Source organism: Neofelis nebulosa, chromosome 4 (assembly GCF_028018385.1).
Source record: "Neofelis nebulosa isolate mNeoNeb1 chromosome 4, mNeoNeb1.pri, whole genome shotgun sequence".
Taxonomy (NCBI): Eukaryota; Metazoa; Chordata; class Mammalia; order Carnivora; family Felidae; genus Neofelis; species Neofelis nebulosa.
In genome coordinates this window covers 106,588,708-106,616,138 of record NC_080785.1, presented here as the reverse complement: position 1 = coordinate 106,616,138, position 27,431 = coordinate 106,588,708, and the positions used below count along the sequence as shown (strand labels likewise).

The 27,431-nt window shown below is 50.9% G+C and overlaps 2 protein-coding genes across 4 annotated transcripts in view; one reads left to right on the top strand and one right to left on the bottom strand.

Annotated features, from left to right (window-relative positions):
- The window catches only part of SUN3 (Sad1 and UNC84 domain containing 3), a 32,136-nt gene extending 25,023 nt beyond the window's left edge, over positions 1 to 7,113 (bottom strand). The window contains exons 1-2 of one of the 2 annotated variants that reach the window (XM_058725614.1): positions 6,804 to 7,113; positions 4,472 to 4,533 (exon numbers count right to left, since the gene is read on the bottom strand). In XM_058725614.1, coding sequence (XP_058581597.1) covers positions 4,472 to 4,533; positions 6,804 to 6,925 — 184 coding nt within the window. In that variant the 5' untranslated portion in view covers positions 6,926 to 7,113. The remainder of the gene's footprint in view (positions 1 to 4,471; positions 4,534 to 6,803) is intronic. The other variant, XM_058725613.1, reaches the window with a different exon arrangement.
- Positions 7,114 to 10,202: 3,089 nt separating this feature from the next.
- On the top strand, positions 10,203 to 25,802 carry C4H7orf57 (chromosome 4 C7orf57 homolog). Of its 2 annotated transcripts, XM_058725625.1 has the most exons (10): positions 10,203 to 10,301; positions 10,897 to 11,064; positions 11,306 to 11,343; positions 15,224 to 15,409; positions 17,045 to 17,156; positions 18,013 to 18,166; positions 19,600 to 19,697; positions 21,359 to 21,576; positions 23,581 to 23,595; positions 25,600 to 25,802. In XM_058725625.1, exons 4-8 carry the CDS (start codon positions 15,265 to 15,267, stop codon positions 21,573 to 21,575), a joined length of 726 nt encoding a protein of 241 aa, XP_058581608.1. In that variant the 5' UTR covers positions 10,203 to 10,301; positions 10,897 to 11,064; positions 11,306 to 11,343; positions 15,224 to 15,264; the 3' UTR covers position 21,576; positions 23,581 to 23,595; positions 25,600 to 25,802. The 2 variants fall into 2 exon arrangements, with proteins under 2 accessions (XP_058581608.1, XP_058581607.1); XM_058725624.1 differs by lacking the exon at positions 11,306 to 11,343.
- The last annotated feature ends 1,629 nt before the right edge of the window (positions 25,803 to 27,431 follow it).

Sequence of the window (27,431 nt, the reverse complement as noted above, 5' to 3'; positions counted from 1 at the left end):
AGTTTCCAACACAAAACTAAAGGCACATGAAGAAACACGCAAGTCCAGCCAATGGGAAAAAAAATGACCGAAGCCATCCCTAAGAAAGTCCAAATGTTGGACTTTTTGGAGTTACTAAATAAAAACTTCAAATCAACTGTCTTAAATATGCTAAAAAAACTAAAGTAAATCAAGGACAAAGAATGAAAGAAATCCGAAGAAATGATACATGAATGAAATGAGAATAACGATAGAAAAATTATAAAGGGAACCAAATATAAGTTCTGGAGCTAAAAAGCACAATAACTGAAACGAACAATTCACTGGAGGACTTGACAGACTTGAGCAGGTGGAAGAGAGAATCAACGGGCTCAAGGATCAGGATCAGATGATCGGAGTCACAGAGCCTGAGGAGGAGCAGCAGCGGGGAAACAAGAATACAGAAACCAGAGCCTAGGAGCCCCATAGGACACCCTCATACATATGCATATAGACTTCCAGAGTTCCAGAACAGCCACGAGACACAGGGACAGAAAGAAGACAGGAAGATATAACAGCTGAAAACTCCCCAGTTCGATGAAAGGCATAAATCTACACATTCAAGAAACTCAACAAACTCTAACTAGGATAAACTCAAAGATGCACCGCACCAAGACACGCTATGAGTCAGTCCAAAGTCAAAGGCAGAGAATCTTGAAAGCACACTACTTGCGATGTACAAGGAACCCTCAATAAGACGATCATCACATTTCTCAGCAGAAACCACGGCAACCAGGCAGGGGCATATTTAACGTGCGGAAAGGAAAAAGAAAACCGCCAACCGAGATCTCCTCCATCCAGCAAAACTACCCTACAAGATGGAGAGAAAGCCTGTGGAGGCTCAGTCATTTAAGCATCTGACCTAGGCTCAGGTCATGATCTCACAATTTGTGAGTCCCAGCCCCATGTCAGGCTTTGAGCTGTCAGATCCTGCTTCAGATTCCATGTCTCCCTCTCTCTCTGCCCCTCCCCAACTTGTTCTCTCTCAAAAATTATAAATAACTTTTTTAAAAACATAAACAAACAAACAAACAACAAATTAGAGAGGAAGTTAAGGCGTTCCCAGGTAAATAAAAGCTGAAGGAGTTCTTGCCAGAATATCTGCCCTACAAGAAATGCTGGAGGGAGTCTCTTGGGCCAAAGTGAAAACAGACACGACAGAGGAAACGTCCACTGAAGAAATCAGTGTTTCCGGGAAAGCTAACTACATGAGTAAACATAAAAGCCAGGGTTACGGTAGTCTTGCTCTGTAACTCGTTTTTAATTTTGACACGATTAAAAAGATAAATGGGTACAAAGTGTACAAAGAATTAATTTTTGACAATAACATGAAGGAGGGAGGGAGAAAGTTGAACAAGCAGAGTACTTATATGCTGTTGAAGCCAAGTGGCTATCAATTGAAGCTATATTGCCACGGATTGAGAACATTCGCTGTGATCTCCAGGGTGACCACTAAGAAAATAACTAAAAAAATGTACACAAAATGAAATGAGGATCAAAACAGCACGCTACAGGGGTGCCCGGGTGGCTCAGTCTGTTAAGCGTCCAACTCCTGATCCCACAGCTCAGGTCTTGATCTCAGCGTCATGAGTTCAAACTCCATGTTGGGCTCTGCGCTGGGCATGAAGCCTACTTAAAACACACACACACACACACACACACACACACACACACACACACACAGAGTCAACTACAAAAATCAATTAAACACAGAAGGCAATAATGGATGGAATGAGGAACAGAGAAGGTATAAGACAGAGAAAAAACTGGCAAAATGGTAGAAATCCTTCCTTATCAGTAATTACTTTACAAGTATGTGGGGAATAAGCTTAGGAGTTCCCTGAGCCTGCACTGATGAGTCAACAAACACCTTTCTTTTGTTAATTAGTTCCGCTCAGGGTGGCATTCACGTGCACTTTGGTCTATAGCCTGGTTTACCTGTTTACCTAATTTGGTCCTTCCTTCCTGTGAAAGCAGCTTTCTGCTCTAGTACTAAGTGGGGGGGGGGGGGGCACTTCTGCCCTTGGTTACCTTGTATACCTTTGTTCTGTATTGGGGTTTGCCCCGCCCTCTCTATACCTATTTACCTAATCTCATTTACCCAAACTTGGGTGTGAGCGAGCATCCTATAGCTTTGTAATTCTTTATGCCTTGTTAACCCATCAGTGCAGGCTCAGGGAATTCCGAAACTTATCCCCCATACATGTAAACGGATTAAACTCTCCAGTCAAAAGTCAGAGACTGGCAAAGTAGATTTGAAAACACGGTCCAACTATATACTGCTTACAAAAGATTCATTCTCCAACCCACACTGAAAACTATAAAACATTGCTAGAAGAAATGAACAAAGATATAAATAAATGGAAAGACAACCCATGTTCATGGGTCAGAACACTTCCTATTGTTAAGGGGTGCCTGGGTGGTTCAGCAGGTTGAGCGTCTGACTCTTGGTTTTGGCTCAGGTCATGATCCCACAGTCGTGGCAACAAGTTTTTTGTTGAGCTTTGCGCTGAACATGGAGCCTGCTTGGGATTCTCTCTCTCTCTGTCTGCCCCTCCCCTGCTCAAGTTCTCTCTCTCAAAATAAGCACACATTTTTTTTTTAAAGGGGACATTATGTAAAAAGCAAAAGGACAACCTAGAGAATGAAGGGAAATATTTGCAAATCACATATCTGAGAAGGGTCTAGTAGCCAGAATATATAAGGAACACTTACAACTCATCATCCAAGGGACAAAGGACCCAATCACAAAATGGGCCAAGGACTTGAGTAGATATCTCTCCAAAGAAGATGTATCGACGGCAAAGAAGCACATGAAAAGGCATTAGTCATTCAGGAAATATAAACCAAAACCACAAAAGCACTGCACATTCACCAAGATGGCTTTGCTCCAGAAACCAGAGAACAACAAGTGTTGACGAGGATGTGGGGGGAGCAGGACAGTCATGAGCGGCTGGTGGGATTGTGAAATGGTGCACCTGCTGTGGAAGACAGTTAGGCAGCTCCTCCCCAGCAAGTTACCAGAAGGCAAGCACCCCCAAAGAATTGAAATCAGGGATTCAGACAAGTACACATGCACATATGTTCAGAGCCGCACTGCCCATAACAGCCAAAAGGGGGACACAATCCTGGCCCATCAATAGTCGACTAGACTGCGGTCTATCCACACAGTGGAATATGATTCAGCCACAAAAAGGAATGAAATACTGATATGTCTACAATGTGGATGAACCTGAAAAACATCAGGTTTAATGACAGAAGCCAGACAAGAAGGTCACATGTTGTGTAATTCTGTTTATATTCAGAACACGAAATCCACAGACAGAGAGAAGAGTGGTGTTGCCAGGGCTGGGAGAGGGAAAACGGGGGGGGGGGGCAAGCGGTCAGTGGGCACGGGCTTCCTTTTGGGGTGGTGAAAATGTCCACAAATTAGGAGTGGTGGTTGCACAGCCCCGAGACTGCCACTGAACTGCTTCCATTATGATAGTTAATTTCACATTCGGAGGATTTCAGCTCCACAAAAATAAAGAGAACCCGAGTCCGGTTAAGTCCACCAAAACCACTTACATCCGTGGCGTCTAAGATGGGTCTGCAACATTGGTGGGCAAGGTGCAAGGTTGCAGTGGGGACATACAAAGAAGCAGCTGGCATCCGCTGTGAAGATGCATGGATTTCCATCTCAAAGGATGTCACAAGATTGTGGGGTACAATTTCCCAGATGTGGAAAACCCTGAGTGCAGACATCTCTGCTGCCCACGCCAAGCATTCGTGACACTTCCCTGCGTGTGGTCTGGGGTCGTGCCTGGGGAAATGTCGCCTACATCCCACTGCAGCAAGGTGGGGATGTCCAGCTGAGGGGAATGGCCCCAGGGCAGCAGCGATGGGGACAAGCAGCAAAGCTTCCAGGGAGCGGTTCCCAGAAGAACCAGAATATTCAGGGTTCAGTCTAGATAGAGGTCTGCGGAGCTGGGTGGGGCACAGCAGGTGCGTGGAGACACAACCAAGAGAAGGAGCTTGGACCTCAGGCAGGCACAGCATCAGGACAGCCCAGCCATCCAGGAAGCCACATGCAATGATGACAAAATGGCACCCAGAATCCTGCCATGTCATAAGATAGCAATCCCGGAAATAACTGGGTTGGAACCTTGATTTCCCTGTGGTTCAAGTTGTCTTGAAATACCAAAGAAAGTTGTCAAAGAGCAATTTTCCAGCGCACTAGGGGTCGTGATGAATGATACCCTCGGTCTGAAAGCTGCAAACCGCACGTTCAGCCATTTCTTCACCCCTGGGATGAGGGGGAGTCTTTGTTGCCCGTTTATCTGTAGCATTTACTTACTTCCAGGACTTTCTTTGGCATTTCTTTACAAACATGAGTCATTCCACCGAGGTCACCCTCCCCACACAGAAACATCCCATGACCTGGCTTTCAGGATGATTACTTAGTAAAACTTACCTATAAGAAGAAGGGTCACCATGGACACTGTGCTTATGACAATCTTCCATGACTGGGTTAACCTAGAAAGGAGAAAAACAAACAGAACTTAATGGTAAAGACCCACTAACCTGTAACTTGAACTCGAAACTAACCACCACAACCAAGTCCACAAATGTGCTTATTCTAGGTCGAGTTTTGCGAACTAATTCAGTTCCTAATCCAATCTCAGGAATTGAGGGATAAAAAAATTTCCAGGATGGTATATCAACATACTTGAACAGATATCCATCCACATCCCTCACTTTCACACATGTTATGGTTACGCTGGTTTTTACATCTTGTGTATGTCTGGACCTTTCCACGTGTGCCTAGATGCTAACACAGAAGAAAGTAGAAAGGATTATCTGTGTTGTCTGGATGTAGGAGGAGAGGAGGAGGGGCAGAGAGAGAGGGAGACACAGAATCCGAAGGAGGCTCCAGGCTCCGAGCTGACTGTCAGCATAGAGCCCAACGTGGGGCTCAAACTCAGGAACCTCGAGATCATGACCTGAGCCAAAGTCGGCTGCTTAACCAACTGAGCCACCCAGGTGCCCTTGCTCTTTCTTTAACTTTATGCATAAATGACAGTAAACCTGTGCTAATTTGGGGAGAGTCTGGTGACCATTTAAGCGATGTACCGACTCACCCTGTCTGTGATCTGGGCCTGAGCTGTGCCATCAGGAGCAGCTCAGATCCACTCGAACACCACAGTAGAGACTAGAACAAGCCAACCAACTCCCCCCAGGGGAGGGTCTTTGATACCTTATTTCTCTGCAAATACCAGCCCTGCTTATTGGCTGTCCAGGGCAGTTAGACTGTGCCCCCCCAACCCAGAAGGTTTTCTCAACTCCTTTCCCTCCTGGAGAGTGTATCTTTTTTGTAAATTTTTTTTAAATGTTTATTTATTTATTTTGACAGATTGAGAGAGAGAGAGAGAGAGAGAGAGAGAGAGAATCCCAAGCAGGCTCTGCACTGTCAACGCAGAGCCCGACACGAGGCTCAAACCCAGGAACCGTGAGATCACGACCTGAGCCGAGATCCAGAGTCAGATGCTTAATGGACAGAACCACCCAGGCGCCCCCAGGGAAGTGTATTTTGAAACCACCTCCTCTTTCAATATCACTCCTCGGTCATGTGGGGGGTCCACTGCCCAAAGAATCATTCAAAGATGGATTTACAGCCCAGGTGAGCCCGCCTGATGGGCCGAATTGAATGAAAAGGACCACGTTACCACATTCGCCAAAGGTTAATTATGTGTTTCGTTACCATCCTGGCTGTCAGACTCTGCTTTCCAAAGCCCCTTGGCTGCCTTTCCTGGCCTGCGGAGCCCTGCCATCTGCGGGGCGCGGGAGCGAGGGTGCTTTGCTACCTTTCGGTGTAACTGTCATGTGCTGGCTTCTTGTATCGTGACTTTGTGGCCTGCCTCATATTCACTGACAGGTTTGTTCCTCTGCAAGGGCTCTGCTGTTACCGCTGGCACGGCCACTTTGTTCCTTTTCATTTCTGTTCCCCCTGCCCCACCCCCGCAGGCAGTGCACAGGGGGCAGGTAAGGGGGCTTGGGTCTTGGCTCACCCAAGTGGGCACAGCTTCCCTGTTGCCTCCTCCTGTGAGGACACAGTTATTGGGCTTAAAATGCTTGCCCCCTAGCCGTGCGGTCACGTCTCACCTAAGGATGGAATAAACGCGCTCTGTGTCTGGGGTCCTAAACCGCGGTGCTAAGCGCCAGAATCCAGAGAATGGACCGGCTAGGCAAAAACAGGAATCATCTCTAAGTTCATAAACTAAAATACTAATCTTGCTGCTCCTATGGCTCATTCTTTTGTTTTTTTTTTTTAAAGTGTATTTATTTTGAGAGAGAGAGAGAGAGAGAGCACGCGCAGGGGAGGGACAGAAAGAGAGGGAGAGAGAGGATCCCAAGCAGGCTCCACATGGTCAGCGCAGAGCCCGATGCGGGGTTCAAACCCACAAACCGTGAGATCATGACCCGAGATGAAATCAAGAGTCAGATGCTCAACCAAGTGAACCACCCAGGAGCCCCCTGGTTCATTCTTCTAAAACGATGGCTTCTCGTTCACAACCCTTGTCCCCAGTCGGCTGTACGGAATCAAAGTAACCCCTGCGTAGCGCGGACCCAGCATCCCACGGGAAGTCCTATGATCGAGAGAAACCTACAGAGGAGACCTTTGGAAAGGCCTCTCTCTAAAAAGGACACGAGTTTTGCTGGGTTATTTTCCAAGTAAACAGAGCATGCCTGGCACGTGGGATGTGGAACATAAGACCTCGTGGAAATCATTCTGCAAAGGTACATACCCACTGAAGTCAGGGCGTCCGTGCCCCCGGAGCACGTCACTGAGTCCACCGCTGACGCTGGCTTCTTCAGAATGACCTCTAAAAAACCTGGCCCCCCTTCTTGGCTTCGGTCTTCCGCTCATTTCCCCCCACGAGGTGGCAGGGAGCCGGGGGAAGGAAGGACAGCGTTCGCTGGCTCTTTCCTACTTTACGGACAGCATGACGCTCTGCGGAGAGGGTTTTGCTCCATTTCTTGTCTTACATCCCGGGTAAGACGTCTTGGAGGGAGACACCGTGAGTGAGCAAATGTAGAAATGCTGAACACTCTCCTGTTACATCACCTGTGACACATCATAATGGCCTAATGGCCGGGTCAGCTGGTGCACCTGCAGCCACACCCCACCCGCCACTGGGTCCTCCTGAGTGATGAATACGTGCTTTACTGCGATGCCTTCCGAGCAGCCCGTGTCGTGCTAAGGTCCCCCTGCACCCTCCTCTCTGCCGCCACAAATCAGGAATCTGCTGTGTTTGCTTCCAGAGTTTTTCCCAAGTGAAATACCGCAAACACAATGGGAGACCCCAAAACATCACTCCCCAATCACACGCCTCTCCGTTCCTTCCCACGGGTGACCACCATCTGGACCCTGATATGCACAATTCCCATTTGGTTCTAAAAATGTTATCACACAAATATGTATCCTTGAATAACATAACGGTGTGTGTATGATTTCAACTTAAATGACCTTTCTCAGCTTTTTTTTCCCCTGATGTTTATTTGTTATTGAGAGAATGAGAGAGCTCGAGCAGGGGAGGGGCAGACAGAGAAGGAGAGAGAGGGGACCCCAAGCAGGCTCTCTGCTAACAGTGCAGAGCCCGATGTAGGGCTCAGACTCAAGAAACATGAAACCACAGCGTGATATTCACCCCATTCCTGACCTGGTCACCCCCCCAGGCCCTACCCCCCCCCCCCCAAACAACATCACACTGGGGGTAAGGTTTCAACATATGAACTTGAGTGCAGGGTCAGGATGGGACATGACACACACTTGGTCTTTGCCATCACGCTAAATGATGCCAATGTCTTCATCACCCTCAGTGATGCCCCTTCCCGACTGGGATCTAAACACCAGGCACATGCCTTGGAAACCTTGCAAGTGAAGCCGGCACACTGATGTATTTCTTAAAATGACTAGGACCCATTCTACTCCCTGGAATGAGGCAAGGAAGCAAAATACTACTTTATAATAAAAAAAAAAATTCATCTCTTGGGCACCTGGGTGGCTCCGCTCATGATCTCATGGTTCATGGGTTCGAGCCCTACGTCGGGCTCTGTGCTGACAGTCAGCTCGGAGCCTGGAGCCTGCTTCGGATTCTGTGTCTCCCTCTCTCTCAGCCCCTCTCCCCTGCTTTCACTTTCTCTCTCTCTGTCTCTCAAAAACTAATAAATGCTAAAAAAAGAAATTAAAAAAAATTCATCTCATTTTGAGATACAAAAGAAAACCCTACAACTTTTGTTCTAAACATTGGTTTCTGATAGACTATATAATAATACAACTTGGGACGCCTGGGTGGCTTAGTCACTTGGGCGTCCGACTTCGGTTCAGGTCATGATCTCACTGTTTGTGAGTTCGAGCCCTGCATTGGCTCTGTGCTGACAGCTCAGAGCCCGGAGCCTGCTTCGGATTCTGTGTCTCCATCTCTCTCTGCCCCTCCCCCACTCATGCTCTGTCTCTCTCTCTCTCTCTCTCTCTCAAAAATAAATAAACATTAAAAAAATTTTAAACAGACAAAGATACTGGCTAGTCAGGACCCCTGCAGTTACTAGGATCAACTATTATTTACTTACTTATCTATGGGTTATTTTTTTTTTTTTTTTAATTTTTTTTTTTTTTCAACATTTTTTATTTATTTTTGGGACAGAGAGAGACAGAGCATGAACGGGGGAGGGGCAGAGAGAGAGGGAGACACAGAATCGGAAACAGGCTCCAGGCTCCGAGCCATCAGCCCAGAGCCTGACGCGGGGCTCGAACTCACGGACCGCGAGATCGTGACCTGGCTGAAGTCGGACGCTTAACCGACTGCGCCACCCAGGCGCCCCGGGTTATTTTTAAATTTATATATATATATATATATAATTTTTTTGCTCTTTAATGTTTATTTTTGAGAGAGAGAGAGACAGAGCACAAGCAGGGAAGGGGCAGAGAGAGAGAGAGACACAGAATCTGCATCAGGCTCCAGGCTCTGAGCTGTCCAGGCTCTGAGACGCTTGAACCCACAAACTGCAAGATCATGACCTGAGCAGAAGTCAGGTGCTTAACCCTCTGAGATCCCCGGCACGCCTATTTCTAAAACTTTAAAATTTTTAGTTCCAGGGTAGTTAACAGTGTTGAATTCGTTTCAGGCGTATTACGATCAACTACTCTCAAAAACAACCTTCTCTTGACCCTTACAATCCCCTCGGCACACGATGCTGTGACAAGTAAAAGGAGGCCCCTGTCACTCTTGGTCTCTGCGCACAGTGGAGCAAACATTTGACAACGCAACGCCAAGTCTGGATTACCCGCATGACCGGGCGGGCTGCACACCCTGAAAATTCATCACATTACCTGAGAGCTGGTGAACCGCACTCAGGGTTCGCTCCGGTCACAAGAATTACCTTGTCGCCACCGAGAGTCAGTCCCAGCGCGCGCACCTGTGCAGACCCCAAATCCAGGCGGGGCGTTCGCACTGGGGTCACGTGTTCCGCAGAAACCTGAACGCTCTGTGGCGGAAACGTGGCCAAGTGCTTTTTAAAAAGTGTCTTTCAATTTGCCAAACAGGAATTCTCTCAAACACAGAAGGTATGGGGAAGGACTTTTACATGATCATTTCACTACCCATAGGCGGTTAGCAGAAATGGCTCTTTGCCGTTTTCCCAGGCACTTATTCGTCCTCTTATTTATTTTTATTTTTTTAAGTTTATTTTTTTAGTAATCTCTACACCCAACGTGGGGCTCAAGCTCACAACCAGGAGATCAAGAGTCGCATATTCTTCCCACTGAGCCAGCCAGGCGCCCCTATTCCTCCTGGTTTTACAAATGCATTAAATAAACGGGAGATTGACAAGCAAATCTCGGTCTAGTTTTTTGTGGAAACTCCCTGGGGTGGAGCACCTGGGCGACCGACCAGGTGGCAGGCCTTGCCCTCCAGCTGCGCGGCCCCGCCCCCAACCGCAGCCCCCGCCCCCGCCCCCCCTCCCCGTCCTGGCTCCGCCCCTGCCGGGTCTCGGCGGTTGACAGGGGCCCGCGCTCCGCCCCTGGTCTTGATTGGCCGGCCGCTTCCCCCCTGGCTTCTCCGACTGGCTGCGGGCGCTCCCGCCGCGCCCACCGGTTGGCCGCCGGGGCGTTGCCGGGACGACGCATGTTGTTGTGGTTTCGCGCCCGCTGGGAGTGTGGGCTGGGCTACGCTGGCCCCAGCCGCCCGTGGGCAGAGTCGTCTCCGGCGGTGCGCACAGCATTCAGGGAGACCCTCGGCGGGCGGGTGAGCGGGGCGGGAGGCAGGGGGCGGGGCGGGGGCCACCTGTCACCCCGTGCCCGGAGAGCACCCGGCCACCTGCATGAGTCCCGCCGCCACGCGATCACACGCTGCCCAGCTGTGTACCCGCATGGACGTGCCCCTGCTGTATACCCGACGGCGTGGATGTGCTCCTGCTGTATACCCGTGTCGTCGTGCCCCTGCTGTATACCCGTGTGGATAAACTCCTGCTGTGTACCCGTGTCGTGTGCCCCTGCTTAGTACCGGACACAGACTTCCCTCTGCTGTATACCTGGCATGGATATGCTCCTGTGTATACGAGAGTGTGTATGCCCCTGCTGTATACCTGTGTGGATGGCCTCCTGATGCGTACCGGCTGTCACCTGATGTCCCCTGTTGTGTGCCTGCGTGAACGTGCCCCTGCTGTGTACCTGCGTGCACGTGCCCCTGATGAGGTGCTCCTGTTGTATACCAGCATGCATGTGCCCCTGATGTATACAAGGCATGGATGTGCTCCTGCTGTATACCAGCATGCACATGCCCCTGCTGCATGGGGTCGTGTATGCCCTTCCTTAATGACGAGAGCCTGCATACCTGTCAGGTGGAGGTGGACGGAGAGGGCAGTCCCTCGGAAGTGGCCTCTACAGTCAGCACCAGGGGCGGTTCCCTCCTCACCCGTGGTCACCTGGTCCAGCCTGTCGCCTGTAGGCCCGCATGAGGAACACAAACAAGGAGCTGCAGGGCGCCGCCAGCCGCTATGCTCCCTGCGGTGAGTGTCCAGCTAACAGAGCCCGCGTTCGTGTTCGCTCTGCGGAGGGAGGGCTGGCCCCCAGCCCAGCGTCCTGAGCGTGTGGGCACGTGGGGCTGGGGTGAAACTAACGGGATACCCTCAAAGAGAGCTGCTTCTGTGCCCCAGGGTCAAAGCAGCTTAAAGGGAGACATTAAAAGAAAAGGGGGGGCGGGGAAGCAAAAACACAGCTAGTCTTCGTTTTCTTTATTTTCGACAAAAGAAAACCAGGTTTCCCAGTGTTGTCTCAGCTGCTGGGGGGTAAGATCTCTGCAATTTTCCTGTAAATGGTTTGACCGTTGGTAAGCTGCTTCCTCCAGTGTTGATCCAGGGACTTCCTATCTCACCACCCATCTCCCGATAGTACTTTAATCGTCTCCACATTTACGTGCTGGACGCAGAAAATAAGAATTTGGTGGAGGCTGGTGGGGCAGTGGGGCTTCTCACTCAGCAGGGTTTGAAGCTGGGCGGAACAGGAGGAAAAAGAGGTGCATGCTGTGGTCTGTCTGGGCCTCTTGTTTTGATCCCCCCTTTTTAAAAATTTTGTTTAATGTTTATTTTTGAGAGAGAGAGAGAGAGAGAGAGAGACAGAGTGTGAGCAGGGGAGGGGCAGAGAGAGAGGGAGACACAGGATCCGAAGCAGGCTCCAGGCTCCGAGCTGTCAGCACAGAGCCCGACTCAGGGCTCGAACACAAGCACCTCAAGATCATGACCTGGGCCGAGGTTGGCCCTTAACTGACTGAGCCACCTAGGGCCCGATTTCTCCCCCTTTTGTGAGGGTTCTCCCCCTTTTGTGAGGGCGGGATGAAAGGCTGGACAAGAGGATTTGATGCTCCGCTGGGAGCCACAGGGTGGGAGCTGGCAGTCACCTGCCTCACTCACATCTGCTCAGAGGTGTTAGGAAGCCTGGCCGTGGCATTTCTAAATGAGCTTGTGAGATCTGACTGCTTTTGGTGACACCGTGGCTGTGCTGGGCACATGGGTGTGTGTTTTGGGGGGAGGGCTGACAGGTTCCTCTTTGCCTCCGTTGGCTCTCAGCCTATATGTGACTTCTCCAAGCCTTAGTGGCTTCCCCTGTATGCACAACACCAGTGGACACTGACAAATGACAGGTAACATCCTCAGCACTTTTATACACTGACCCTTAACCTCAAAATGACTTGACAAGGTGTCATTAACCCTTATTGATAGACCTCACACTAGCCCAGGATTGCACCTCCCACGGGGGCTCCTCTGCCCAGGCTTTAACCCCTGCTCTGCAAGGCGGCCCCAGCCCAAAAGCGGGAATATGGCCGTCTGCGGGGCTAAGTGGGCACGTAATCCTGCCCTGTGTGTGACTAGAAGTCTGACAGCCCCTGGTCTTGGGTGTCAGAGCCCCTGTCTGCCTTCTCCTTATTGATAACATGAGGTGCTCCTGTCCTGCAGGTGGGGAGTCAGGGAGGGGTGCCTGGGTGGCTCAGTCAGTTGAGCTCAGGATCCCCAGGATCGTGGAACCGAGCCGTGTGTTGGGCTCTGTGCTGAGCGCGGAGCCTGCTTAAGATTCGCTCTCTCTCTCTCTCTCTCTCTCTGCTCCTCTCCTCTGCTTGTGCTCTCTGTAAAAAATAAAAATGAATAAAAAGAGCTGCTTAAAAAAAAAAAAAGACCTGCATGATACCCAACCTGGTGGTTAAAAAAGAAAAAAAGAAACAAAGAAATCCAAATGATAGTAATTGATCACCTTAGTAATGATAGTAATTGCTATACAAGTACTAATAATTTCTAAGTGATGGAAGTTACAAGACAGCTCTCATTGTTTTCACTGTGTGTGTGTGTATGTGTGGTGTGTGTGCTCCTTTGCTCAGTTATAAATGCCCTACTGGAGTGATTCAGTGCCTGCCCGAAGCTTTCAGTAATGAGAACCGGAAGGTACACTGTTCCCTGTGGATTAATTAGTAATCAAAACACAGAGAGGAAAAATAAAGCAAAGAGTGCGTGCCTTCCTTCTAAAGGAGAAAATTTTTGAGCAGAATATGATGAGTGTAGGAAGCTTCTTTGCGCTTCCTCCTAAAGCTCCAATGATCTGTGAGCTTCTGCTCCATTCTTTAGACCTTTCCCAGTGCTTTCTTCCATTCTCAAAAGCATCATGTTGATTCAGCTCATTACTGTCCTTTAGACATTAATTTTTGTTATGTTTAAACATCATTCGTTTTGATGCAGTGAACCCAGCTTTAGTTACAGGTGGAAATCGGATGTGTAAGCTCTTACCTTTAGAAGACAATCATTCGTGAGCTCCTTGTGTGTTACATGAATCAACTTCTTCAACACGGTTTTCCTGTGCTCCTACTGTATTAGAGTTCTCCAGAGCAACAGAACCAATAGGACGTCTGTCTGTCTATCTATCTATCTATCTATCTATCTATCTATCTATCATCTATCTATCATCTATCTTGAAAGAGGAACCAGCTCACATAGAATCTGCAGGGAAGAGCTGTAAAATTCCTCCCTCCCCCTGGAAGACCTCAGTCTTTTTCTCTTAAAGCCTTCCACTGGTTAGATGTGGCCCACCCACATTATGGAGGGCGATCTGCTTTAATCAGAGTCCACTAATGTAAATGTGAATCTCATCTGAAAAATATCTTCACAGAAGCATCTAGAAAACATTTGACCAAAAATCTGGGCACCACGGCCCAGCCTAGGTGACACATACTATTATTCATCACACCTGTTGGGAGCCTGGCACTGTGTTAGACCCTGAAGGTCATGAATCTGTGACAGCGCATTCCAATAAGTGCTCGTAAATGTACGAGTCGCGTGTGTCACATTAATGGCATCTGTTGTATGTTACATTCTTCCTTCACTTTGTTTCCCAAGTTTTCAATCAGCAGGGATATTTTTTCTTACATTTGGACTAATCCGTTTCTGCTGCAGAGTCACCTGAAGCACCCGTAGTCCGGGTGTCCCCAATGTCTTCTCGCTGCGGGATCATAGGTGGACCCTGGTCACTGAAGGTCTCTGGGGTTCCGCCCCCACCTCTCGTGCCTGGCAGGGCCGTCCTGGACGCCCTCAGCTCCTGCGCCCACTTAGGGGCCCCGTGGCTTGTGGGGTTCAGACCGAGGAAGGGAGGAAGGGCAGACAGCGGGCTGCCTTCCTTCTCCTCTGGTTCATCCGTGCAGTGCCGCACCTCCTGTCCCCTTGGTCCTTGGTCACCACGCTCCAACTCTGTGGGACCCACTTAAGTTTTCCTGGGAGCTAGGCTCAGCCACCTCATGTGCGCGCAGTCTGAGGAGGTCTTCCGTAACACGTGGCTGCCTGGCTGAGGTCCTGGCTTCTGCTTGTCCCCTCGCACTTGTGACTTCTCGCTCGTGGGGCCCCACTGTGGCCTCAACGCAGATGAAGGGAGCAGAGAGGTTTATGTGCTGGGGTTCCCACGTCTGAGAGGTGGCCCACCTGGGCTCCGGCCCCAGGGCGTGGGACGTGGGAGGTGGGGGGGGGGCTCCCCACGGGGCCCGGTCCTGCCTCTTCCTGCTCCTGTCAGGCTGCTGGCCTCGCTCTCTGAGGCTGCTGCTGCTGTGATGGGTTTGTATCTCAGCGTCTTTAGTATACTGAGTTCAACAGATCTTGGCCAGCACTGGCCACATGTCCCGGACACTGGCCTGCAGTGTTTTAAGTGAGTGTGAACTTTGCGGGAATGTGTATTCCCCAGTATATCCAGAAATGCAGTTTACTGCCAGTTCCACAGAGGAGAGAGAGCAGGGGACACACAGGAGGGGATCTGGTACCTTGGAGGACACCCTGTTTCTACCTCTTTGGAGCAGATGTGCAGCCTGTAGCAGAGGAACAGCAGGGCCTCATAGAGGGAGATCTTCCTTTGGGTGGGATCAGCAGCTTAACCCACACAACCTCAGCGCAGGCATTCGAAAGAGAGCATTTTCTCCCCCCTGGTCTCCTGTGATGGTGTCTCCTGTGCAAATGTCCTGTGGCGGTGTCTCCTGTGCTGATTCCTGTGGTGGTTTCTCCTGTGCAAATGTCCCATGGTGGATTCTCCCATGCTGGTGCCCTATGGAGGGTGAGATGCTCTCCCTGGCATGGCTATGTTGTGGGCAGTGGGGCACACCAACTTGAACTCTGGGTAACAAGCGGGCTTCCGGCCCCTCTCCTCCAGACTGGTATTACCACCTTCCCGTGAAGCGGTCTGAGAAGCCCATGGACGCCCCCCCGGCTTCCCAGATCCCCGGCCTCAGTGACTTGAGTGAGCCTCCCAACGGGCACCTGCTGGGGCCGCGCAGGTACTGGATCAAGGAAACTGACTCGGAGTATGTGAAGCTCGCGAAGCGAGGCGGCCGGCCCGGTAAGAACCCTACGCACGCCCAGGGTCCCTGCTGCGTGGACAAGGGGATTGGGTCGCGCTGGTCACCCTTTCCTCCATGTAAATATGTTGCTGAAGAACCTAGAAGTTCTGCCCAAAGCCTTGGGACGCCAGGGGTGGCGGACGCAGCGCGGGGCTTGTGTAACCCGCAGGATGTGCCCACTGCTGACGACAGCATTGACGAGACCGAATGTGCAGAACTGGCTTGTGAGAGGCACCTTTGCAGGGGTTACCTGCCCCATGTCATTGTCACTCGCAGAAGGTGTGTCCCTGCGACTTCGATGGCCTTGTGGGGACAGCCGGCTCTCCAGCGTGCCCAGTACCCATTCCCACGGCCCATTCCCGTGGCCCATTCCCGTGGCTCCTTCCCGTGGCCCATTCCCGTGGCCCATACCTGTGGCCCATTCCCAGGGCCCATTCCCACGGCTTATCCTCATTGCCTTCGTCCCGGGTTCTAATGTGTTTTCAATAACAAAGACCCTACACAGGAGTCTGCGGCGATGGTGGGGAACGTCTGCCTCGACCTGTGATTTGTCCGAGAAATACTGCCTGGTCATGCTCAGAGACTGTCGAGCAGGGGCAGGGGTCAGCCCCGAAAGGCTTTAGAAAAGTCCAGAACAATCCATTCCACTCGCTCCATGCAAGGCCGGGACAGGACTGTGATGTCCTTCCACCCCGCTCCCCACTCCCCTGCCACTGGTTTAGGGAAAGTCAGTAGGATAGCCAGCACAATCTGGATGGGTATGCAGGTTAGACAAGACAGTCGCGTGTGCACTGACTTCCTGGTGAGGATCGTGGGCTGGGATCATGTGACAACTGTCCTCTAGAGCCTGCCGCCCTCAGGTCTGCGAGGGGGTCCCTAACTGCCCCCAAACAGCAGGGACAGTGACAATACCAATGGGGGCGGGGGGGAGGAAGAGGGAGGGAGAGAGGGAGGCAGCAAAGGTGAAATGAGACACGAGCATCTGGAGGAGGCCAAGAGGAATCCATGCTGTTCCTGCCGCTTTCCCCTAATCTGAAATATCTGAAAACCAAAAGCGACATAAAGTGCTAAACATTCCCTACGGATCCTAAGCAATCAGTGACAGCTGGCTCAGGAGCAAGCAGGGCCAGACCCCACCCCCACCCCCACCCCCCGCCGTCTCCGCCTTCCTGTTGACCCCTTTGGGCCCCCAGCAAGGCAGGGGGTTCGGGAGCAGGGTGGGTCTCAGGCTCTGTCCCTGTCCCGGGACTCCAAGGGGAGGCCCTGATTACCGGCTCCCCTCACCCACGTTCCCTGGGAAGTCTGCGAGGACAGCTGCACAGCCACGGAGAGCAGTCAGACTGTGCAGGGGTAGGTGAGGGGGGCAGCCAGCCCGCAGTCCCCGTGTCCCCACGGATGTCACCTGGGATGGTGGATGTCGGCACACATGGGTGCCAGCTCAGTAGCTGGGCAGGATTTGAGGGGAGGGGCGCACATCTGGGCACGTGCACCGGCAGGGGGGGACCAGGCACAGTCCTGCCCACCTGAGAGCGCAGAGGTGACCCTGGAAGTCACAGGGCCCCCCCCCCCCCCCACACACACACCGCTGTCAATGGTGACCTGTGTGCTCACAGCTGCGTCTTTTTGGCTCTGAGATCTGCTGAAGCACCTGGTGGTGGCCGGGACCAGGAAAGCCTCCCCGGTTGCGTACTCCCTGCCAGACTGGTACATTCACCACAGCAAGCCGCCCACGGCCGAGCAGAGGCAGTGAGTATCCCAAGGCCTCCTGGGCCATCTCTGTAGCGAGAGGGTAGCTCACTGTGCATTTCATTCATTCATTTATTTATTTTTAAGGTTTGTGTATTTATTTTGAGAGAAAGAGAGATTGAGCAGGGGCGGGGGGAGAGAAAGAGAGAATCCCAAGCAGACTCCAGGCTCAGAGCTGTCAGCACAGAGTCCGATGTGGGGCTCAAACCCATGGACCATGAGATCATGACCTGAGCCAAAGTCTGATGCTTAACCAACTAAGCCTGCCAGGTGCTGAGGCAGTCCACAGTTGGGCAGGGGTGTGGCATAAGTGATCACAGAGTCCCCCAAGCCTGCCTGAAGGAGAGGGGAGGGAGGGGGAGGGAGGGAGATGGACAGGAAGAGGAGAGGGAGGGGAGGAAGAAAGGAGGAGGGAGAGGGGAGGGAAAGAGGGAGAGGGGAGGGAGGGAGATGGACAGGAAGAGGAGGGGGGAGGGGAGGAAGAAAGGAGGAGGCAGGGGGAGGGAAAGAGGGAGAGGGGAGGGAGGGAGATGGACAGGAAGAGGAGGGGAGGGGAGGAAGAAAGGAGGAGGGAGGGGGAGGGAAAGAAGGAGAGGGGAGGGAGGGAGATGGACAGGAAGAGGAGGGGGGAGGGGAGGAAGAAAGGAGGAGGGAGGGGGAGGGAAAGAGGGAGAGGGGAGGGAGGGAGATGGACAGGAAGAGGAGGGGGAGGGGAGGAAGAAAGGAGGAGGCAGGGGGAGGGAAAGAGGGAGAGGGGAGGGAGGGAGATGGACAGGAAGAGGAGGGGGGAGGGGAGGAAGAAAGGAGGGGGGCAAGGAAGTGGTACCAGGCTGGGTGCTCCCACCTGTTTCTGCAGGATCCCTGCCATCTCCATGCCGGATTACATGGTGTATGAAGAGTTTAACCCCGATCAGAACAACGGTAACTATGAGTCCAGGAGAGGGCCTTTCGACTTTGACGTGAAAACCGTCTGGCAGAGGGAGGCGGAGGAACGTGAGGAGAAAAAAAAGGTGACTGGGTTCTGACAGCAGCGTCCCCCTGCTTGCGGCTCCCTGAATAAGCCATGTAGCCGATGACTGTGTGTCTCGTTCATGGTTCTGTGTGTTAAATGTTTATTATTTTGAGAGAGGGGAGGGGCAGAGAGAGAGGGAGACACAGAATCCGAAGCAGGCTGTCAGCACAGAGCCCGACACGGGGCCAGAACCCACGAACCGTGAGATCCTGACCTGAACTGAAGTAGGACGTTTAACTGACTGAGCCACCCAGGTGTCCCTGGATTTTTTAAAAAATTATTTATTTATTTATTTATTTATTTTGGCGGCGGGGGGGGGGGGGGGGGGCGGCGGTGGGCAGAGAGAGAGGGAGAGAATCCCAAGCAGCCTCTGCACTGTCAGCACAGAGCCCGATGCGGGGCTGGAACTCACAAACGGTGAAATCAAGACCCGAGCTGAAATCAAGACCCGAGCTGAAATCAAGAGTGGGACGCTTAACCGACTGAGCCCCCAAGGTGCCCCGATGTGGACTGTTTTTAGGATCTCTGGGTGCCACAGCACAGGTTTAGGGGACCTTTGAAATGCTAAAGGCCGCACAGCCCCCCATCAGGCGGGGTCATCTCTGGAGCCATTGACGGAAGCTGTGTGCGAGGTGCGGGTGACAGCCAGGGGGACGGGCGCCCGTCAGGGACCACCCGGACAGCAGCCCTGTATCTTCACTTTGCTTCCGTGCACAGCTTGCCGGAACCGCCCACAGCCCGCAGGCCTTTGGCACGGCTAGAGTAAGACCTTGAACGTGGACGGGCGTGAGCCACCAAGTGAACCTAGTAGGTTGTGCTGGATTTGACGAGTGTCCAACCCCAGCCTCTGGTGAGGGCCTGGCTGTTCCCCCGCTCTTCCCCTCTGGGCCTCCGGGCGTGGATCTGGGTGGGACGCGGAGTTGACATGTGGCAGACAGGAGACAATATTTCGGCCAAAATGTCACCCGTGGACGGCCAGCATTATGGGGTCTCACACACCTGCAGGATCGTGTCTCGTCGTTCCCAAAGGCCCCCCCTTGTCTTCCTGTGAATGTTTGCAATACGTCCCTGGGTTTGTGGGCGTCCTTGTTTCTCTGTTCATTTTTTTCTGTTTTCCCGTAGCATTTTCCCCTATTTCGTTACAATCTAATCTACACCTTTTTGCCGAGCACCGTTCCAGGAGTTTTGACAAATGCACCCATTGTATTACCTCCACCACCATCAGGGCGCAGAGACGGTCCGTGGCTCCCACACTCCCAAGGCCCTTTGCAGCCAGGCCCGGCAACTGCTGCCGAATCACGGAGAGTCTCCACGACGTAACCGTTTTATGGGACTTTTGTCGAGTTGTGTGGCCGGTGACGTAATGACCACGCTCATAGGCGGTCCTTCTCCACCGTCTGTGAGTCTCCTTCTCCTGTTTTCCCTCAACAGGTGCGGCTACCAGCCATCAACTCCAAGTACCCGAGCAAAGTGGGGACCCCGCTTGGCCCCAAAGAGCCTGCAGGAAGCAGACTGTCCTTCCCTCCCATGTAAGTGCACGGACAGAACGAGTGCTGTCTGGGTCAGGTTCAGGTTTGGTCTCTTCGGTGCTCCGTCTGGGGGACAAAGTGACAATGATGGCAACAAGGCACTGGGCTGGTGGCGGCCTAATGATGTTGCCTTCCTGGCAACGCGTGTCGGAGACACGACGTTGATGTCACGCCCCATAGCCCGGCCTCGCCCGCTGGGCTCCTCGTTCGCTGGTCCCCCCCTGACATCCGTCGTGGCCCTGTGGAGCACAGCCGTCCCCATCCACGTCTTCGCCGTGTGGGTGCCGAACTTCTCCAACCAGTGGTTCTGTCTCCGTGAGCCTGTGTCCTGCCCGAGACGCCCCTGGGGACCCTGTCCTCAGCAAGGCTCGCCTTTTAAATTCGGGGCCATCAGCCTTACATGAGTCTGTTGTCCCATCCTGACTTTATCTGTCACCAAGGCCTGGACCCCGTGTCCGCAGCTGGCGGTGGGTGCTCTGACTGTGCATGGCCGGCAGAACCCCAGTTAGTGCCAGAAGTCACGTCACCAGTTATCCGACTGGTTCCTCCTGCAGCCTCCGGTCCCGTGGGAGATAAACAGCAGGACAGACCTGAGAGCACCACGCTGACACTGGGGGTGGAGAAAATATATACTTAGAGGGTGGGGGACACTGTTAATACCCTTCACCACAGAGCGATTTGCAGGTTAGGAGCCCGAGGCTCAGAGAGAGCAGGTGACCTGTGTCACCTGTCCGACTCCATCCACGTCCAAGGCCCCCACCACTCTTCAGCGTAGGTGAGACCCGCGAACGTGCAGTCGCTGGCTTAATGGCAGATAGAAGGCAAAGCTGTGCAGAGAGTGGTAGATCATCTTTTGTTTTTGGAGTTTATTTATTTAAGCAATCTCTACACCCAACGTGGGGCTCGAACTCTCGACCCCGAGGCCAGGAGCCATAGGCTCCACTGTGTCAACCAGCCAGGGGCTCGACCAGCAGATGACCATTAACGTCAAGGAAGACCTCATTTAGAAAGCGATCATTTGTGAAAGAAATGGTAGAGTCCGGGCAACCCGTCATGACCAGGGGAGGGGGGTGTGAAGTTTTCGTCCCTGTGAAAAGCAGCATCATTAGTTTTCTACTTGGATGTCCTGAAGACAGGTGGTGGAAGGTGGATTCTGCAGGCTCTCGGCACATACAGGGATGATAGCAAGTGCGTTTGCCTTAAAAAAAATTCTTTCTAACATCTGTTCATTTTTGAGAGCGAGGGAGACAGAATACTAATGGGGGAGGGGCAGAGAGAGAGGGAGACGCAGAATCCCAAGCAGGCTCCAGGCTCCGAGCTGTCAGCGCAGAGCCCGACACGGGGCTTGAACTCATGAACCGTGAGATCATGACCTGAGCTGAAGTTGGATGATTAACTGCGCTCTGAGCCACCCAAGTGCCCACCAAGTGTATTTTCTTATGCTGAACACGGGGAGAGAGACATTGAGACTGAGAAAGGAGAGAGAGAGAGAGAGAGAGAGAGAGAGAGACAGAGGCAGAGAGAGGGACAGAGAATTATCCCTGTTGGGTTTTAAGGGGCGATAACATATCCAAGTTATTAGCAGTATGCTCACTGTGGACTGTTCTGGATTGTCATTAACCTTTGTACTGAAGTTTGGCACTAATTTCTCTCTTTTTGAGGCCCGGGCAAAAAACCAGTTCACCCACCAACTTTTCCAAACTTATCAGCAATGGGTACAAGGATGAGTGGTTGCAGCAACGAGCTGACTCAGACGGGAGGGCCCTGCGGACACCGGGAGCAGCCCCACCGTCCACGTCTGCGCAAGACCCCGGAGGGCTCCAGGGTGGAGGCCCGAACCCAGACCCGGAGATGCTCGAGGGCTCCGAGGACGCTTAAGGTGAAGTGCACCCCGCAGTCCCTGTCTGCTGTGGTTTCTGTTCCTTGGGACAGCCCCTCGGGCTTTTTCTTTTCTCATTTTGGATCTCGAGCTGAGTAATCTAAACACCACGTAAAATCCTACAGAAGCGTGGAGGTCACACATACTCAGGAGGATTGTACAGGTTTTGCTTTTCTCCTCTTTATTCACGCGAATCGCATGAGTCATGATCGCTGTGGCTTTGAGAGAGACGGAGAGAGAGAGCAAGGGAGGGGCAGAGAGAGACGGAGAGAGAGAATCCCAGGCAGGGCTCCACTGTCAGTGTAGAGCCCGACGCGGGGCTCAAACCCACGAACCTTGAGATCATGACCTGAGCCGAAATCAAGAGTCAGAGACTTAACTCACTGAACCATCCAGGTGTCCCTTTATGTTTTCTTTTCATTTCAAATCTTTCGATACGTCACATACACACAGACAAATAAGATACCAAACGATATCACATTTAGTGTCCTTGGATCTAAGATCCTGGCCCCTATGATGCGTGAACTTCTGTGTAGACAGCCGGTCCCCTTTGGGGCAGGTTCATAAGAAGCCCTCAGGTCTGTACACAGAACTCATGGTTCATACTTGAAATTATTCTCTTATCCACATTTCTTTTTTTTTTAATTCTTTTTATTTAAAAAAAATTTTTTTTAGTGTTTATTTTTGAGCGAGAAAGAGAGACAGAGTATACGTGGGGAAGGGGCAAAGAGAGGGGGAGACACAGAATCCAAAGCAGGCTCCAGGCTCTAAGCTGTCAGTACAGAGCCCAATGTGGGGCTTCAACTCACAGACTGTGAGATCATGACCTGAGCCAAAGTCAGACGCTTAACCGACTGAGCCACCCAGGTGTAAACCCCCCCCCCCCATTATCCACATTTCTTAAACTTTGTTATTAAATTCTGAATAGTTTGGAAGTGTCCCTGTAATTAGATGTTCCAAATATTATATTAGTTTTGATTTTTACCAGTCATAGCGACGAGTGGAATTAGTCTTAGTTTTGGCTACATCCATCGTAAAGCCCATCGGGTATTGTTTACTTTCTGTGGCTTGGTGATTATTGGCCATTTGCCTGTAGGCAGCTTGTTTTTTTCTCTTGAGGCTTCATTTCTTTGGCTAAGAAGGAAGGAGATGTGTTATGTCTCTACAAGCATCTGAAGTGCTTTATGTGTATGTTTGTCAGCAAGGTCTCTGCCTGCCTTTGCCGGCCAGTCCCTTACTCTGAGGGTAGCCACTCCCGACAGACCCCACGTGAGGGGATGCTGTCCGTGCACCTGCTTCGTGCCCCCACCACAGGGGCCCGGCCACTTCTATTGATGACGTGTCTTCTCTGCGTCGTAAAATGGATGTGTGACAGGTTCACATTTGATGCCAATAAAAAGTGCACTTTCGAACTTTTCCATGCTGGTTGTGTTCTGTGGCTTAGTGTTTTCAGTGATACAGCCTTTTACGAAGTCTTCTAAGTCATTATTTAAAGTATTAATTCTTGGGGCACCTGGGTGGCTCAGTTAGTTAAGCGTCTGATTTCAGCTCAGGTCATGATCTCACGGTTCGTGAGTTCAAGCCCCATGTGGGCTCTGTGCCGACATCTCAGAGCCTGAAGCCTGCTTCGCATTCTGTGTCTCCCTCTCTCTCTGCCCATGCTCTGTCTCTCTCTCAAAAATAAATAAACATTAAAAAAATTTAAAGTACTAATGCTTTTAAAATTTATTTTTGAGAGGGAGAGAGTGCGAGTGGGGGGAAGTGCAGAGAGAGAGAGAGAGAGAGAGAGAGAGAGAGAGAGAGAATCCCAAGCAGGCTCCATACTGTCACCACAGAGCTGGATGTGGGACTTGAAATCACAAACCATGAGATCACGACCTGAGCCAAAATCAAGAGTCAGACGCTTAACCCACTGAGCCACCCAGGTGCCCCCCAAAGTGCTAATTCATTTAGTACCAACTCTCTTTGACTAAATTGAACTCCTGTACTTGTTCTTTGTTACAGATTCTCCTTCTCCAAGTGAGTACTTCTAGAGAAACCGAGTGCGCCCAAATATGAAAAGTGTCCCCCACACAAAAATATCGATGGACGGAAGTAGTTAGCTCTGAAGCTGAAGTTTCTGGGCAGCCGGGCCGTCCTTCTCCGAACTGCATGTGTTCTTACCGCAAGGGAGCGCCAGCGACACTTAAAAATCAGCGTCCTGGGAACACACTTTGGGGGCACAAAGAGAAGGAGCAAGTCCGGCAAGATTCTTTTGTTGTCTTATGCGCATTCTCCAAGACAAGAGAGAGAGAGAGAGAGAGAGAGAGAGAGAGAGAGAGATATTGATTGACGCCCTGGTTTAGTCCAGAGACCCGCTTGGTTACACACGGTGACAGAGGTCTCGATAATGGGACAGGAATGACCTGGCCCTGGGCGGTGGGGGCGCAGGGGGGCTCCCGCATGGGCGGCAGGTTCACAGGTCCCCCCCCCCCCCCCACCAGCGATATAGCAGGATGATTGTCATGGTCTTTCTGCACTGCCTTCAGTAGGTGGAACTTACTTTACTGCCAGTGAAATAGATGATCCAGTCAAGGAATTCTCGCCTGATATTAGCACGAGTTTATAAACTTTTCTATCAGGAAACAAATCATGGCACGTGCTACATCATCCCTGTGCTTAAAGTAGAGAAAGGGGAAACCAACCCCTTCCCTGCCACCACCCCGCCGCCCCCCCCCCCATCATCATCTGATCTCAGAGGAACAGAAAGGCTGGGGAAGCCACACAGCCCTTGTCACCTGTGACTGGGTGCCCCTGCCTCCCTGCCCCTGGGTCGCTGAGGCTCCTGTCCCCACCAGAATCTCCCGTGCCCCGGGCCCTTCTCTTCTGGTTCCTATTTCTTCTCCTGTCGGTCTTGGCTTTTAACTTGATCAACCGCAACAGCCAACCCAGAACTTGCCTTTTCCCTCTGACCGGAAAGCCCTCCACTGAGAGCCTGGCTCTTTCTGGATCTCAGCCAGGCTTCTTACTGATGCTTTTTTTTTTTTTTTTTCCTTACTGCAATTTTTGCAGCCGTTCTAGGTGTGTCTTTGGTGTGCTGGAAAGCTGGCCCATCGCTGCTGGCCCAGATTTCTAGTTTGAAAGAGCCAGCATTGCTGAAGGCACTTGGTGCAAAGGAAGGAGCCAGGCCGTGTCCTCTGGGGCCGGGGAAGCACAGGGACCCTTCGTCCTGCCCGCTCCTTCCCTTCAAGTTCAGCTCAACACATTTCTGTCAGTGTCCGCAGGCCTTTTCAGCACACGGGGACACAGACCAGAAGGTGGACGGGGCCCCTGCCCTTGTCCAGCGGTGCACGGGCTGCAGACGGGAGGTTTCTCGTATGACTTGTGCTTGGCTTGTGGGTGGGACCATGCGTTACATTTTTATGTAGATGTCAGGAGTAGTTTTCAAAAGTAGGTACAGAAACATGTGCTTTCTTTATTTTTTTAAGTTTGTTTTTATTTATTTTGAGAGAGATAGAGAGCAAGTGGGGGAGGTACAGAGAGAGAGAGGGAGAGAGAATCCCAAGCAGGCTCCACACTGTCAGTACAGAGCCTGACATGAGGCTTGATCCCATGAACCAGGAGATTATGACCAGAGCCCAAACCAAGAATTGGACACTTAAACCGACTGAGCCACCCAGGAGCCCCAAAATGTGCTTTCGTTTAGTTAAAATTAATAGGTTAAATTTCTTAATATACAGGGGCGCCCAGGTGGCTAAGTTGGCGAAGCGTCCGACTTCGGTTCAGGTCATGATCTCGTGGTTCATGAGTTCAAGTCCCACGTCAGGCTCTGTGCCGACAGCTCGGAGCCTGGAGCCAGCTTTGGATTCTGTGTCTCCCTCTCTCTCTACCCCTCCCCCCACCCCAAAATAAATAAACTTAAAAAAAAATTCTCTCAAAAAAAATTTAAAAAATTTTTCCTTAAAAAACTTCTTAATTTACAAAAAATGTGATCTTTATTGCTCTTTTCCCCATCAACTCATCTCTTCCCTTTTTGCATTGCAGGGGCGACCACATCTCCATTGGCATCCGTACCAGGAGAGCTCAAATAAGCCCCTGCGATCATTTTCTGATGGCTGAAAAAGATGTGACTGCATCACAACTATACTTCTGAGGCTCCTGCTATATTTGACGAGCATAGATTCTTATGAACTAAGTTACCTTCTAGCCGATTGGGTGTCACTGTTGCATAGATGGTACCAATGTTGGGTGTCGCTTCCTGTATTTCTCTGGGATGTGAATCACGGGGCTTGGGGACGCTGCGTCTCACTGGCCTGGGGTGTCCCAGTGTCTTGGAACCAACCCCTTCCCCCCCCCCCCCCCCACCCTCAACCCATCAGCATCTGACCTCACCTGCTCCTGTGTGAGTCTCCATTAGTGACATTTCTATTGAAGTCAACCTATTTAGACCCTTAACTAGAAGAAACTCACAGTCTTTTCCATTATTTGGTCCTGTAATACCTATAGAGATGATATTCTCTGTTTCAAAAAAAACTTGAGAATATTGTGACAGTTTACACTAAGAAAAAATTACTACTATCATTATGCCTTAAAGTTGTAAACACCTGATGTGAAAGCATCATATCATATGCCAGTTTAAAATGTTTGCTAATCTTTTTTGCATAGGCTGAAATTCATATTACACATTTATTATTTTGTATCATTTAAGTAAAACTATGTCTCATTTTAATATTTAACTTAGTAGTTTTAACAATGGTTTTTTAACTAATCAGACTGAATTTTATTATTTTATAAATTTTGCGACTGCTACATGTAAGTAATTAGCATTGCAATGTGGTTTTATAAAGTTTTATTTATTTATTTTGAGAAAGAAAGAGGGAGAGAGAAAGTGTGAGCAGGGGAGGGGCAGAGAGAGAATCCCAAGCAGGCTCTGCTCTGTCAGCACAGAGCCCGATGCGGGGCTCGAACTCACAAACCGTGAGATCATGACCTGAGCGGAAATCAAGAGTCAGATGCTCAACTGACTGAGCCTCCCAGATGCACCTAGAACTGTAGTTCTTCAAACGAGATACTTAGCTGGGCATCTGTGCTGTGTGAGCAAACTGAGGAAACATTTCCATAGGGAAATGTGTGAGCATGAGACAGTGTGGATGGCTGGTCATATGGAGTAAAAATGGGACAGTCAACCCTGAAACAACCTGGACTTGAACTGTGCGGGTCCACTGACAGGTGGACATTCTACAGGACAGCATTACAGATGTGTTCTCTCTTCCTTATGATTTTCTTCATTTAGTTTTCTCTTCTCTAGCTTACTGTCCTGTAAGAACACAGTATGTGATCCATAGAACGTACAAAACGTGTTCGTCGACTGTTGATGTTATGGGTCAGACTTTTGGTTAACAGTAGGCTGTTAGTAGTTAAGCCTTTTGGGAGAAACTTATATGTAGATTTTCAACTGTGTGGGAGGTCAGGCAAATTATGTTCTATAACCACATTAGAATCAATAATAGAAAGGAATAATGGAAATCAATAACAGAAGGAAAACTGGGTATTTCACAATTATGCAGAAATTAACACATTGGGAAGTGACTGACAGGTCAAAGAGGACATCACAGGGAAATTAGAAAATACTTAGAAATGAATGAAATAAAACCACAACATACAAAAACATATGGGATGGGGGCGCCTGGGTGGCTCAGTCGGTTAAGCGTCCGACTTCGGCTCAGGTCATGATCTCGCGGTCCGTGAGTTCGAGCCCCGCATCGGGCTCTGTGCTGACAGCTCAGAGCCTGGAGCCAGTTTCAGATTCTGTGTCTCCCTCTCTCTGACCCTCCCCCATTCATGCTTTGTCTCTCTCTGTCTCAAAAATAAATAAA